Raw genomic sequence first — 15,977 nt, 5'->3', positions numbered from 1 at the left:
TCATCAATGTAGCGCAAGTAGAGTAGGGGCATTAGGGAACGAGAGCTAAGGAAGCGTTGTTCTAAGTCAGCCATAAAGACGTTGGCATACTGTGGGGCCATGCAGGTACCCACAGCAGTGCCGCTTACTTAAAGGCATACATTGTCCCCAAATGTGAAATAGTTGTGGGTGAAGACAAAGTCACAAAGTTCAGCCACCAGGTTAGCCGTGATATTATCGGGGATACTATTCCTGATGGCTTGTAGTCCCTCTTTGTGTGGAATGTTGGTGTAGAGGGCTTCCTGGTGAATCTAGCCCTGGGTGGGCTTCACTTTGAGAATGGCAACCCACAACTTCTCCAGGACAACTTCTAGTTCTTTTAGATTCCTCAAACCTGCCAGTTACAATCCTATCATTCCAGTACACCAGGCAGGGAGTTCTTAAGAGATCAGGCAGGACAACATGCACCAACCTCTGGAACTGGTTGGGGACAGGATCTGGAATGCAAGAGACTGTGGATGGTGGTAAATACATGTTTTGTCCAGTCTTGTGGCTGAATTTCCAGTTAATATCTGCTGACCAGATCAGTGATACAAACTCCACAAACTTAGGACAGCAGGCCAAGTGTGTTATCAGTCCTTGGGAGGGGATATGCAGCCTCCAGTCACTGAGAGCCCACACATGCCCTCATTCACCCATCCTTCTTTGCATCAGGACATAAGAATGGCCATACTTAGATCAGACCAATGGTCTAACTAGCCCAGTATCCCATTTTTCCAACAGTGGCCAATGACGGTGCTTCAGAGGGAAGGAACATAACAGGACAATTACCTCTGGACCTGTGGAGAGTCAGATGAATCCACATTCCTTAATCTGGAGAAACTGCCTCTCATACTCTGCTTGGCAGTGAACAGGAATTCTTTGGGGCCCGCTGCTCACAAACCGGGAAGAATTAGTAGGGGAAGCAAAAGTGGATGGGAACCTGGGAGGCAGTGACCATGAGATGGTCGAGTTCAGGATTCTGACACAAGGAAGAAAGGAGAGCAGCAGAATACAGACCCTGGACTTCAATAAGGCAGACTTGGACTCCCTCAGGGAACTGATGGGCAGGATCCCCTGGAAGAACAACATGAGGGGGAAAGAAATCCAGGAGAGCTGGCTTATTTTGAAGAATCCTTATTGAGGTTGCAGGAAAAAAACATCCCGATGTGTAGAAAGAATAGTAAATATGGCAGACGACCAGCTTGGCTTAACAGTGAAATCCTTGCTGATCTTAAACACAAAAAAGAAGCTTCCAAGAAGTGGAAGATTGGACAAATGACCAGGGAGGAGTATAAAAATATAGCTCAGGAATGCAGGAGTGAAATCAGGAAGACCAAATCACACTTGAAGTTGAAGCTAGCAAGAGATGTTAAGAGTAACATGAAGGGTTTCTTCAGGTATGTTAACAACAAGAAGAAAGTCAAGGAAAGTGTGGGCCCCTTACTGAATGAGAGAGGCAACAGAGGATGTAGGAAAATGCTTTTGTTTGCCTATGTCTTCACAAACAAGGTCAGCTCCCAGACTGCTGCCCTGGGCAGCACAGTATGGGGAGAAGGTGACCAGCCCTCTGTGGAGAAAGAAGTGGTCAGGGACTATTTAGAAAAACTGGGTGAGCACAAGTCCATGGGGCTGGATGCGCTGCATCTGAGGGTGCTAAAGGAGTTGATGGATGTGATTGCAGAGCCATTGGCCAATATCTTTGAAAACTCATGGCGATCGGGAGAGGTCCCGAATGACTGGAAAAAGGCTAATGTAGTGCCCATCTTTAAAAAAGGGAAGGAGGAGGATCCGGGGAATCAAAGGCTAGTCAGCCTCACCTCAGTCCCTGGAAAAATCATGGAGCAGGTCCTCAAGGAATCAATTCTGAAGCACTTAGAGGAGAGGAGAATGATCAGGAACAGTCAGCATGGATTCACCAAGGCTAAGTCATGCTTGACTAACCTAAATTGCCTTCTATGAGGAGATAACTGGGTCTGTGGATGAGGGGAAAGCAATGGATGTGTTATTCCTTGACTTTAGTAAAGCTTTTGATACAGTCTCCCACAGTATTCTTGCTGGCAAGTTAAAGTAGTATGGGCTGGATGAATGTCTAGTCGGCAGCCAGTTTCAAGCGGAGTGCCCCAAGGGTCGGTCCTGGGGCCGGTTTTGTTCGATTTCTTCATTAATGATCTGGAGTACGGTTTGGACTGCACTCTCAGCAAGTTTGCAGATGACACTAAAGTGGGAGGAGTGGTAGATATGCTGGAGGGTAGGTATAGGATACAGAGGGACCTAGACAAATTAGAGGACTGGGCCAAAGAAACCTGATGAGATTCAACAAGGACAAGTGCGGAGTCTGTTCTCAGTGGTAGCAGATGACAGAACAAGGAGCAATGTTCTCAAGTTGCAGTGGGAGATGTTTAGTTTGGATGTTAGGAAAAACTTTTTCACTAGGATGGTGAAGCACTGGAATGGGTTCCCTAGGGAGGTGGTGGAATCTCCTTCCTTAGAGGTTTTTAAGCCTGGCTTGACAAAGCCCTGGCTGGGATGATTTAGTTGGGGTTTGGTCCTGCTTTGAGCAGGGGGTTGCACTAGATGACCTCCTGAGGTCCCTTCCAACCCTGATATTCTATGAGTCATGCTAGCCAAAAAGATAATGGCCCTGCTCTGAAGAATGTACATTCCTATTTTGTTTGTAATTGGAGAACTCAAGAAACTTAACATCTTAAAGTGAGCTTAAAAGTTACCTAAAACCCAAACTTAGGCGTGCATGTGAATGATACTCAGAAGACCATGGCCACCACGCAGAAGACTGTATAACTGAGAGATTTCTTGCCTTAGGTTTTATTACTTAAAAATTTCTCTCTCGTTTCCTGTATCCAGCTCTTCACATTAATCAACCTGACTCACCTGAGCCTGCAGCTCTCTTTTTGCAGTTGAAAGGGACCAGAAATGCTAATACTTTGTCTGAGACTGAAGAATGGGAGTAATTCTGTTAGAGAACTGAGGCCCAGATACACAAAAGGAATTTAGGTGCCTAGACTGGAATGACAATGGGACTCACAAAGCCAGGTTAGGTGCCCAGGCTCCCTATATAATGAACAGGGAGAGAGAGACATCTAGGAAAGGGATCCACAGAAGACAGTATCCTAGATGGGGAGCTGCCTAAGCAAGCCAAAGGAAAGGCTGAGGAGAGGAATGTGTCCTAAGCCCCACCCCCTCAGGAGGTTAGGCATCTAAATCCAGGTTGGAAGGAGGCACCTCTCAATGCTAGCAACTCTCACTTGGGAACCCCTCTCCTGAAGTCAGACATTCTTGCAAGAAATGCAGGAGAAGGAGCCACTGCTGCATTCTGACAACTTTTAGCCCAGTGGCTAGAGAATATATCTGGGATGTGGGAGACCAGAATTCAATTTTTCCCCACCTCCCCTCTCAAGAGAGCACTCTAACCATTGAGCTATGGGATATTCTATTGTGGGGTTCCCTCAGTCTCTCCTGTTGAAGCTGTTCCATTTTGTATAAATACTTAAAACAATTACGGGGGGAGAAGAGCAAGGGAGAAAGAATGAATAATGCTGTGGCCTGGTGGTTAGGGTACCCACTTGGCTTCCAGTCCCTTGATTCAAAGACTATTTATTCCAAGTGAGAGACGACATTGCAGTGGCTTAAGGACTATTTTGGAGTGGCTCTGTGATGAGCATTACTTGCAACTCTGCTTTTACTACTGAGGAGAAACAACTACACCAATTTAATTCTCAAATGAAAGAGGAAGAAAGGAACTTGGTGAAAACTTTATTTTTTTCAAAACAATCAAAAAAAGTCCACATAAGAGACAAATTCTACACTGTTACCAACAACAACCAGCTACTAGAGTCTGAAACCTTTTGTGCAATTACTGAACTGTGAATACGCCAGTAGGTTCTTTATGTGCCAAAAGAAATCCTGCTAAACACCAGGAGCTTGGATTCCCAATGTATTTGCACTGCCATAGGAATTCCTGACCAGTTTGGCAGTAAGACACTCTATATATAGTCGGAAAAACAGACAGACAGGAATCTGTATACCAGGTGCATGGACAATAGTCAGATCATATTTCATAAGGCCATTGCAATGGGGTGATGCTATTAAGTGACTTCTGGCACAGTGCTTTCAGTGGCTACTGCTACAGACTATGAAGACATCTTGTACCCAAAAACAAGTCCACAGTAAATGCATTATGAATCCATCGCTCCTCTGTCTGGCAGCTTGTATCTCCCTTATATGCTAGGGGCCTGTGGTGTGGGCACGCCAGGTGTAGCTTGGCGTGGCAGAGTGTACATGGCCCCAAGAAACTGGTCTGCAATACGTCCTGCTTCTCTCAGCCCACTCAGTAGAGCACCATGGACAGTTGCTGGGTAATTACGAATTGTGTGTTCTCCTGCGAAGAAGAGGCGAGGAATTGGCTGGGAAGAAGAACAAACAACACATTGTTAAGTGTCATATATCTGACTTAGCTCAGGTTCTCTCTCATAAATGCTAGATTTCTCAGGCGAACTACTTAAAAATAAACATTCCTCCTAGTCACAGAGTTACTTCTGCTGCACGAAGCTGGTTTAGGTATGAACTAGGTAATCTCAGGGAATGTTATAATCTTTCCTTCAACAAATAAATGCCTCTTGACCAGAGGAGAATCCTCATCTGCCTCCCAACTATCACAAATGTTCAGCTTTAAAAAGACATCTGTTGTGCTGAAGGGAACACTTTACTGCTAGCTGTCGAGGGAGCTGGGCATCAGAGCAAAAAGAAAGATTATCAGAGTTCAGTTTTGAAGCCAGAAATTGGGCTGAGAGAGAACACAGAATGTTGTGTATTCAACATTGTGTGTTTGATCATTTCCACACCACCACATCTGATTAAAGGTCTGTCTACACAAACACTGCACATTGAGCTGGGGTGTAAATCTACAGCGTTTCAGCATGCCACACACTAAGCATCCCCATTGCCCCTGCTGCTGCTGCACACTAAAAGTTCAATAGTGAACATTGACATACTGTGGTTTGAATAAAGACAGAGGGGAAAAACCGGAGACAATTAACAGTTTGTACATTACAGTCTGTGGTGCAGACTATCCAGCAACATATCGGGGCTAAACTAATGGATTTAACCAACCATAACAGTATTCAGAGAGACTAAAATAAGACGCTGGTGCTGGAACCTCACCATGCTGTGTTCAGAAGCCCCCTGCTTTTAGGGATTTCACCATTTGCTCAATAGGTTAGCAGGAGACAGAACTTTCACTGTGGCTCTTAAGGTATGGACACTTCCCTAATTTCTTCTACTTTATCCCATCACTCCTTACTTTGAAAACATTTTAAAATGATTCTTCGGAGGCATTTCTTGTAACTTATTACAACCCGTTCCTTCCCCTACTACACGATGTGGTTACATGTTACAGGGTGGCCCCTTGCTGCATCATGGCGAAGGTGGAGCGGAGTTGATATTTTTGTTACAAATCTTTGAAATGTGCCTCAAGCAACTTGGGGGCTGGGAAGACACTTTGTGAATGACACTTATTTCTGTACATGCTTCCTGACAGGCAGAGGATGTACTAGACTGATCTGTGCTCATTTCCACACAGAACCTCTGTTATAGCATCATCTACCTCTTGGCTTTTTTCATGGAATAAGATGAGCCAAATTCTTACTTTTACCTCTTGAACAGGAGGATTGGACTAAGAGCCAAGCACATTCACTGCCATCAGGCAGCTGAAACATTTTACTGCAAGAACAAGGTTCATTAGTAGAGCTGGTCAAAAAAATTTTGATGGAAGAGTTTTCAGGTGAAGAAAACAGTTTCAAACTCAAAACTTTTCTATTTTGATGAAAGTTTCAATGGAAAAGAGTGAAAACAAATCATTTCATCTTTTTCGTTTCAATAAGGTAAAAATGTTTTCTTTCAACCTTTATATTTAATATTGTATATTAGAATATGTTTATTATTATATATTTTACTATAATGCTTTGACATAACCAAAATGAAATATCTCCATGTTTCCAAATAGACATTTGTTTGAATTTCTCTTCAGGAGAAGTTTCAACATTTTGACTTCTTTTTCCAGTTTAGAACAAAAACAAATTTCGAAATGTTGGATTTTCCCACAGGAAATTCTGTTTTCTGACCAGCTCTAATCGTTAGAGAGTATCTGGAGAATGGATGAATTACCGAATGCTCCTGTTTCACAAATGGCTTTTGAAATCCTATTATGTTCTCATGCCAGTCACTTCCAATTGCATTTGTAGATTCTCTCACCTGGGGAGCACCTGGAATGGCTGGTCCTGGAGTAATTGGCTGAGCCATCAAGTCATAATCATTTCCAGAAGATCCAGCCGCGACATAAGAATAGGACCCCCGGGCCCAAGGGTCAGCACGCCAACGAGATACCACTGTCTCTTTGGGCTAAGACAAGAAGAGAAGAGTGTTGTGCTGTCTATATCACTAGTTTTACATGAGTAAGTTACAGCAAGTAAAATAAGCATGAGGCCCTAATGCTACCACGGTGTGTGTTTTTGTTTTCCTGTGTGTTAAGAAATATTTGCACCACAGTTATCATGGATCAGGAAGCTCACTTCTGCAGATATTCTATCAAACACATTTCACAGGACAATAGTACAGAATCTCCACAGGAGAGAGAAGATTGGAATCCGATGTTTTGAACACAATTACAAAGCAGTGACTTAGCACCTGTTGGAACTGCAATTCCCACACTGACTGTGCATGGGAATAGAATTTATGCACTTAAAAATGCTATATGGTAGCACTTCCTACAATTGTCAATGAAAGCAAGAGCCCCTTCTGAGACTCATGAAGGATCTTAAGGATCTGCCTGATCAAACTCTTTTTGCCAGTTCTAGATCTCGGATGCCACATTATGACCCTGGCCCATTTTTAAATTAGAGGGCCATTACAGAAAAGACTCTTACTTTTTTCGTAACTGGTGTTCTTTGACATGCTTTGCTCATGTCCATTCCACATAGGTGCATGTGCTCGCCACATGCACCCGTGCTGGAAATTTTTCCCTCAGCAGTATCTGTAAGGGAGCAGCTCTGGCGCCCTCTGAAGTGGCACCCACATGGCGCAATATAAGGGGCGCTGATGGCTTCCCCCACCCTCAGTTCCTTTTTGCCAGACACTCTGACAGTGGGGAAGGAGGGCAGGTTGTGGAATGGACATGAGCAACACATCTCGAAGGACACCACTTACAGAAAAGATAACTGTCTTTTTTTCTTTGAGTACTTCCTCATGTCCATTCCACATTAGGTGACTCCCAGCAGTTCCCGTGGAGGCAGGTAGGAGTTCACGGCTGTGCAGATTGTAATACAACTCTGCCGAACCCAGCATTGTCTCTGTCCTGCTGAGTGATGGTATAATGAGACGTAAACATGTGGACCGAGGACCACGTCGTGGCTTTAAAGATGTCCTGGATCGGGATGTGCACCAGGAAGGCCACCAAAGATGCATGCGCTCTAGCTGAATGGGCCCTGACAATCGGCAGTGGAGGGACCTTTGCTAGCTCTTAACAGGTCTTTATACAAGAGGTGATCCATTTGGAAATCTTCTGCAAAGAAACTGGAAGGCCCTTCATGATGAAGAGCTCAGTCAATTTACGGAAAGGCTTGGTACACACCAGGTAAAAGGCCAAGGCCCTCCGAACGTGCAGCAGATGCAGACATCTTTCCTCGGCAGTCTTGTGCAGCTTGGAAAAGAACACAGGCAGAAACATGTCCTGGCTAACGTGGAAGAGAGATACCACCTTCGGTAGGAAGGCTTGGTGGGTCTGCAGCTGGACCGTGTCCTTATAAAACACTGTATAAGGCGGTTCCAAGATCAAGGCCTTAATCGCTGAGACTCATCTCGCTGACATCACCGCCACCAGGAAAGCGACCTTCCAGAATAAGTAGGAAAGGGAGCAGGAGCTCAGCGGCTTCAAAGGCAGGCCGGTGAGCCTGGAGAGGACCATGTTAAGGTCCCACTGCGGGAGAGGGCCCATTCCTGCGGGTAAATCCTCTCGAGGCCCCTCAGGAACCTGACAGTCATGTCATGAGAAAAGACTATCTGAACTTTGATCGGCTGGTGGAACACAGAGATGGCTGCAAGGTGCACTCTAATGGAAGAATGCGCCAGGCCCTGGGTCCTGAGGTGCAGTAAGTAGTCCAAGATGGACTGCACTGAGGAATGTGAGGAAGAAAAGCCACACTCCAACGGGAAAACCTCATCCACTTGGCCAAGTTAATCTCATGGATGGCTTCCTACTTCAGAGGAGGACCTGCTGGACCTCCTCCAAGCAGGTATGCTCCTCTGAGTTCAACTATGGAGCGTCCACACCAAGAGGTTTAGAGACTCGAGGTTGGGGTGTGGGAGCAGACCGTGATCCTGTGACAGCAGATCCCGATGGTCGGGAAGGGGACAGAAAAGGGGCCACTGCCATGTTCACGAGCGTGCCAAACCAGTGCTAGTGAGGCCATGCAGGGGTGATCACGATAACCTGTGCCTTGTCCCTCTTGATCTTTACTAAGACCCAGCTGACCAGAGGAATCGGAGGGAACATGTACATCAGACCCTCAGCACATGACAGGAGGAGGGCATCGGAGAAGGAGCCCTTGCTCAGGCCCTGCCGAGAGCAATACCGATGGCACTTTCTGTTTTGCCTGCTGGTAAACAGATCTACTTGGGGAGTTCCCCATCTCTGGGAGATCGTGCAGGCCACAGGTGGAGCGATCATTCGTGGTAGAGAAGTCCCTGCTGAGATGATCTATTAGGGCATTCCTGATGCTGAGGAGGTGACCAGCTTCCAGATGGATGCCGTGGCCAATGCAGAAGTCCCAGAGATGGAGAGCCTCTTGGAAGAGAGCTGACGGGTGCACTCCTCCTTGCCTGTTGATGTAGAACATCAAGACCATATTGTCCTTTAGAACTCTCACCACTTTTCCCGACAGGTGCAGCAGGAAGCCCTTGCAGGCTAGCCAGACCACTCTGAGCTTCTTGACATGTGTAACGTGGTCTCCTCTGGAGGCCACGTCGCCTGGGCCTGGAGATGTCTGAGGTGTGCCCCCTAAATGAGGTCTGAAGCATCCGACACTAGCTCGACAGAGTGGGACTGTCGAACAGGACTACTTCCAGGATCTTCTTGTGATCAGTCCACCACTGCAGTGAGGTGAGAACTGCTGGAGGTTGGTTACAATCTTTTCCAGATGGTTCCTGGACTAGGAATAGGTTGACGCCAGCCATTGCTGCAGGGGCTGCATGCAGAGCCTGGCATGGCGGACCACGTATGTGCAAGCTGCCATGTGGCCTAGCAGGTGCAGGCTGTTGTCAGGGGAACTGTGGACACTTCCAAGATGAGGTCCATCAGGGCCTGAAACCTGTCTAACGACAGCAGCGCTCTCACTCGGGTTAAGTCGATCATGGCCCCGATGAATTCTATCCTTTGAGTTGGAACTAACATGGACTTTTTGTGGTTGACCAGTAGTACCAAGGAGTGGCACATGGCTTGTAGTATAGTGATGTCACGCTGGACCTGAGCCTTGTAGCTGCCTTAGGCCAGCTAGTCGTTGAGGTACAGGTAAACCTGGACATCCTGATGCCTGAGGTAGGCCGTGACTACCGCCATGCACCTGGTAAACGCCCTGGGTGCTGTAGCCAGGCCAAACTGAAGGACCTCAAACTGATAGGGGGCCGAACCAACCATAAAACAGAGAAAGTGTGAATGTCCTGGGAAGATTGCTATGTGAAAGTATGTCTCTTTCAGGTCGAGGGTGGCATACCAGTCTTCCGAATCCAGGGAGGGGATAATGGAGGCCAGGGAGACCAAGCAAAGCTTTAGCTTCCTTAGGTATCTGTTCAGGTCTCGCAGGTCCAGGAAGGGACATAGACCATCCTCGGCCTTTGGGATCAGAAAATACTGGGAACAGAAACCCTTGTTCCGGTAAGGAGGCAGGACCTCCTCCACCGCCCCCAGCTGTAAGAGCCCCTGAACCTCCTGCTTGAGAAAACTCTCGTGAGAAAGGTAACCTGAAGAGCAATAGGGAGAGAGTGTGTGTGTGTGTGTGTGTGTGTGTGTAAATAAACTGGGAGGGTGTATCTGTGCGCCGCCACACTGAGGACCCAGTGGTCCGAAGTTATTGCTGACCACGCCAGGAGGAAAAAGGAAAGGCGGTTGCAAAAAATTAGGAACATCAGATTCAGGAAATAGACTGGTAGGTCATCTTCGGGCGTCCCTCAAAATGACTTTTTAGCTCCTTGCTTGGAGTGGGTCGAGCCCGACTGGAAAGAGGGTGGGGGCGGGTGGCTTGTGTGCAGTCTGTAGCCCTTGTGTGGCGGATCCTGCAGGTGTGGGCTCCCTTGCCTCTGGGGAAGTTGCAGTTTTAACCACTTACGTGCTGGGCCCAGAATGTAGAGCCCTAGGGTTTTTAGGATGGTTCGGGAGTCCTTCAGCCCATGTAATTTGTTGTCCATCTGCTCTGCAAACAGGGCCTGGTCATCGAAAAGGAGGTCCTGAATCGACTGTTGAGTCTCGGAGGACAACCCAGAGAAGAGCAGCCAGGATGGTTGCTGCATGGAGATGGCAGACGCCACAGTGTGGGCGGCAGAGTCTGCCGCGTCAGATGCCACTTGAAGGGCTGCCCTGGCAGCGCCCGTGCCTTTGTCGAGGATTGCCCAGTATTCTTTACTGGAACCTTCTGGGAGGGCATTCTCAAACTTGACCGCGGTCTGCTACGTGTTAAAGTTGTAGCAGCCAAGGAACGTCTGGTGTTTGAGTTTATAGTTGAGGGTGGCCAATGAGGAATAAAGTCCAGTCTCCTGGAGTCTGTATTTTTGGGGATAGCTCTGGGTTGCCCCTGGTGTTCCCTGAGGTTAACTGCCTCAACCACCAGGGAATTTGGGGCAGGATGGGAGTAAAGGTATTCATGCCCCTTAGTCAGGACAAAGTATTTACGCTCTGCCCGTTTGGAAATGGGGGGGCAGAGAGGAGGAGATTTGCCACAAAATGCTGGATATCTTCAATACCCCTTCGTGAAGGGCGATCCTAGCAGAGGCTGTGGAGGAGAGGATGTAGAACAGGGAGTCCACTTGCTCTTCCTACTCCTCCGCTTGCAGGCCAAGGTTGGAGGCGATCCTCTTCAACAGCTCCTGGTGCACTTCAGTGTCATCCTGCGGAACCAGGTGAGGGGGCTCTATGAAGGCCTCATTCAGAGATGAGGAGGAGGCCGGTACCGGGGGTTCCATGACACTCACTGGTGGTCCAGCAAGCTCTTCCCCTTGGTCCACATGGACTTGAAGGGTCTTACCCCCTGGGGCCTCAAGCACCATAGGGAGTTGGGTCATCGAGGCCACAGGCCTGTCCAAGGCTCCCGACGCCGAGTGGGCAGGCTGGGAAGGCTGGCTGAACCTCCACAGGTTCCAGGGGTACCAAGGGCACGGCAACCGGGCAGGTTTCGGTACTGATGATGCAGGCGGCACCGAGGGTCTGGAAGGCTGCCCCGCTGATATGGAGCTTTGCTCTGTACTGGAGCCACATCCGGAGCGATTGCTAGCTGGTGACCCGGATCCACTGAAGTGGCGACCCCATGCCTGGTGATAATCGCGATCACGTCTAAAGAAGGACCAGTCCAAGCAGGATGTGCGCCTTTGTTGGGACCTTGGTGATTGATGGCGCTCAGCAAATCTGTGCCAGGAGACTGCCAATCCACGTCTCGTGCTTTGAGACCGGTAACAGACGAGGAACGGGACCTGCAGGTCATCCGATCGTTCCTGGGATCTGTAATGGTGCTCTGATGATCTGCAGGGCCAGTCCTGACATTCCTGCTGGGGAGCGCATGCCTCTGTGGATCTGCACCAGGTAACTGGCGAGGTCCGCCTCGAATCCTACTGCTGGTGCCCAAGGTCTGGTGATTGTAGAGGGCTCCAATGCGTCTGCCTCCCTAACTTGGAGGCATGATGGCTTTGAGTGGGTGACCGGTGGTGGGACATCCCCCGTGATGGGGAGCAGTACCGTTGAGGCAAGGGCAGATGGAAAGATCCCAAGGCGGCCTTACCCCAAGGTCTGGCCACTACCAGGGCTGGTGTGGGCAGCACCGGGAGCATCAGGATCTCCTCCACAGCCTGGAGCGCTTCAGGCATCGACAGCACCCGAAGCTGATGAAGGCCCATCTCTGTGTCCGGGTTCGACATGAGCTGAGGCCTGACTTCTCAATGGAGCAGATGAGCCGCCCAGTGTGAGTCTTAGCACGCCCCAAGCCCTGTCCTTCCCCTTGCAGGGAGCAGGAGACTGTCCCCTACTGGCCTTCTCCGACTTCTTGGCCGGGGCCGTTGATGAGTGCCGCTGGAGCACTACACACCGATGCCGCGGTGCTAGGTGCCAAGTCGGACCTTTTCTCCGGGGCCAGAGTGAGTGCCGACTGTATAAGGAGCACTTTGAGTCTGTTTTCACACACTCAGTCCAAAGTTTAAAGGACTTGCAGATTTGACTCATCACTTATGTGCCCTTCACCAAGGCACCTGAGACAGCTACTAAGCAGATCACTCATGGGCATGGGCCATTTGCAGCAACTGCAGGGCTTAAAGCCTGAGGACATGCCCCATCAAGCAGCTAAGTCCCTGATGGGACTAATAAAATTCCAGCTATTGCTAAGGGCTAACTAACTCAATTACTAACTACGTACACTAACTTTACAAGAACTCTAGTTTGTATGAACGAAGTCTAAGCAACACTAGTAAGAGCAGAGAACATTCCGTGCAGCATCACTGGCAGCAAGAAGGAACTGAGGGTGGGGGGAGCCAGCGGTGTCTCTTATACGCCATGCGGATGCCACTCCAGAGGATGCCAGAGCTGCTCTGCTACAGATACTGTTGACAGAAAAACTTCTGGCACCAGTGCATAGGGCGAGCACACACACCTAATGTGGTATGGACATGAGCAAGCACTCGAAGGAGAATCTGATATTGTGATAAATTTATCAAAGATGTAAACATTGTGCTAGGTCAGTTAATACGTTTAGCACAGAGAATCCTATTTGTCATTCTTTCACAGACATTGCTATCCTTGCCCTGATCCTAGTCCAAAGATAGAATTCCTGAATTAATTTATTACATCTGCCCATTTTAGTTTACACAATTTTAAGACTTGTCAGATTAAGTGTGGCCCTGGAGAATGAACAATTCAAAACCTGTCTAAAGTCCTATAATGTCTCTGACATTTTGAAAAATGGTTATGGTTTTGATAGATTCACTCCATAAACAGGTCCTAGAAAAGAATAGCTGGCACTCCCATATACCATGGAGGCATTCAAACACTCATGCAAAGAGTGGCATAAATACCTAGCACAGACAGGTAGATAATACAATCAATTATCCAGGATTCTTATATTTTCTAGGACTCAGAGACTGATGTACAAAACAGAGTGTGAGTAGTACCTGGGGGACAGCACTGCTGCCAAAGATGCCTTTGAGAATTGCAAGGCAGCGCCCAACAATGACATCATCACTGATGTTTTCCATGATCCCAGCTGCTTCTCCTGCTACTAAGGCCAAGAGAATTGGAGCTAAGGAGGAGGAGGAAGAACAATGCATCAAAGTGCTGGTAGATTTTTTTTTTTTTAATTATGAGTAAAGTACTTAAACTTAGAAAAGTGTGGAACAGAACCTAAATTTTCAGGACAAACCAAACCCAACAAAATTACAAAATGGCCTTAAGTCACCAAGCGCCAGGTAAACCACCACAGTGCGAATACTTCACTTTGAAATAAGTGAGATGAGGTTACATTATAATTAAAATGGACATTTTGTTAGTTTCTTAGCCAGGACAATCCGAATGACTGGAATATTAAAAATCACTGTTTATAACCTGCTTAGAAAGGATTAAGTTGGTAAAAGAAATGGAGGTGGCCCTCATTAGAGACATCATGGCTTTTTAAAAATGGGGAATCATGGAGTGTGTCTAGTGGGGCTCCACAGGGACTGGTACTAGGCCTGACACTAGTCAACATTTTTATGAATGATCTGGAATTAAAGATAAAATCATTGATGACAGACTGGCAGAGTGGTAAACAATGATGAAGACAGGACTGTCGTACAGAGTGATCTGGATTGCTTGGTAAAAGGTAGTTACTTACCCTTTTGTAACAGGAGTTCTTTGAGATGTGTGTTCCCTACCTGTATTCTACTGTGGATATGTGTGTACTCCATGCACTTGAGACTAGAGAATCCTAGCAAGTAGTGTCTGTTAGTCTGCATCTGTGCTGCTGCTTGCCTCAGTAAGTGCTGAGGGCATAATGGGGGATGCAGACCAATAACTCTCCAGTTCTTCTTCTTACTGTGAATTAGAGAAGATTTGAAGCAAAAGACAGGTAGTGGAATACAGATAGGGACCATACATCTCAAAGAATCCCGTTACAAAAGGTAACTAACTTTCCTTTTCAAGTGCTGGTCCCTCTGTGTATTCCACTGTGGGTGACTGACAAGCAGTACTCAGAGGAGGGTGCATGTATATAGGTGGTTTGGCTGCTTGTAGAACTGCTGTCCCGAAGGATGAGTCAGCAGAGGAGGCTTGGACCAAAATGGGATGTATCCTGCATGGATGGAACCATACTGCTGCCTTGCAAACATCAAAAGAGATACTTCTTGAAGTGATGCTACTGAGGCTGCCTAAGTTCTCGTGGAGTGAGCTCGCTCCCTATGTGGTGTAGGAAGGTGTACTAACTGATACAATAAGATACAGCCAGAGATCCACTTGGAGACCCTCTGGTAGGAAACAGATTGTCCTTGGCCTCATTCCGCTTTGGCAAGAAACACCCTAGGTGACTTTCTGGTCTGTTTTGTTCTCCATTGATAAAATGCCAAAGGTCATCTCACATTGAAGGAGCAGTCTTTTCTCAATGCGGGAGGTATGGGGTTTTAGAAAGAGCATAGGTAAGCGGTGTCAAGTATCAGAGGGGTAGCCGTGTTAGGCTACGTCTTCACTACCCGCCGTATCGGCGGGTAGCAATTGATTGCTCGGGGATCGATATATCAATCCCCGAGCGCTTATATTGATTCCGGAACTCCACCAACCCAAACGGAGTTGCAGAATCGACAGGGGGAGCCACGGACATTGATCCTGCGCTGTGAGGACGGTGAGTAATTCGATCTTAGATACTTTGACTTCAGCTACATTATTCAAATAGCTGAAGTTGCGTATCTAAGATCGATCTTCCCCCGTAGTGTAGACCAGCCCTTAGTCTGGATCTGTAAAAAGCGATAGAGTGCCTGTGGCACCTTATAGACTAACAGACGTATTGGAGCATAAGCTTTCGTGGGTGAATACTCTTGCATCTGACAAAGTGAGTATTCACCCACGAAAGCTTATGCTCCAATACGTCTGTTAGTCAACAAGGTGCCACAGGACTCTGTTGTTTTTTATAGGTAAGTGGATAGTCTAGTTTATGTGGAATTCCAAAGCATCTTTAGGGATGATAATTTTGGACGCAGTCATAGTGAGACCCGGTCTTTATGAAATACAGGAGGGTCTGCCATTAGGATTCCCAGTTCACCTATCCCTCTGACTGAGATGATGGCAACAAGGAAAGCAACCTTCACAGACAGGGAAGCATCAAAGAGGTAGCCAGGGGTTTAAATACTAACTTAAGGTCCAACCGAGGGGTTGTCTTATTACTGGTGGGAAAATTCTAATTCAGCCCTTTAAGAACTGAGAGATGAACCTATATTGAGCTAAAGGAAAGACCTGTCATCTTGAGGGTAAGGAGGTAATCTACAAGAACTGTTTGACAAGTTTTGAAATAAACGTTCTAGGTCTGACACCCAACCAAATACAAAGCATGAGGTGAAGAGCTTCTGGGCTGAGATGCCTGCCCTCAACTTTCTCTTGAATCAAGAGGTCCGGGAAGGGATGAATGCTGATGGACGGATGGCCTGACATATGCAGGAGACCTGGGAACCAGAACTGC

General features: G+C 47.4%; 1 protein-coding gene across 3 annotated transcripts in view; it reads right to left on the bottom strand.

Annotated features, from left to right (window-relative positions):
- Nucleotides 1–3,776: 3,776 nt before the first annotated feature.
- The window catches only part of KDM1A (lysine demethylase 1A), a 157,012-nt gene continuing 144,811 nt past the window's right edge, over nt 3,777–15,977 (bottom strand). For 2 of the 3 annotated variants that reach the window (XM_050932305.1, XM_050932306.1), the window contains 3 exons: nt 13,450–13,577; nt 6,289–6,435; nt 3,777–4,442 (listed from right to left, as the gene is read on the bottom strand). In XM_050932305.1, the coding sequence (XP_050788262.1) occupies nt 4,257–4,442; nt 6,289–6,435; nt 13,450–13,577 (461 nt within the window). In that variant the 3' untranslated portion in view covers nt 3,777–4,256. Of the gene's footprint in view, nt 4,443–6,288; nt 6,436–13,449; nt 13,578–14,090; nt 14,348–15,977 lie in introns of those variants that run through there. The other variant, XM_050932307.1, reaches the window with a different exon arrangement.

This window comes from Gopherus flavomarginatus, chromosome 22 (assembly GCF_025201925.1).
Source record: "Gopherus flavomarginatus isolate rGopFla2 chromosome 22, rGopFla2.mat.asm, whole genome shotgun sequence".
Taxonomy (NCBI): Eukaryota; Metazoa; Chordata; order Testudines; family Testudinidae; genus Gopherus; species Gopherus flavomarginatus.
The sequence above is the reverse complement of the archived record's forward strand: the minus strand, read 5'-3'. Positions and strand labels throughout refer to the sequence as shown.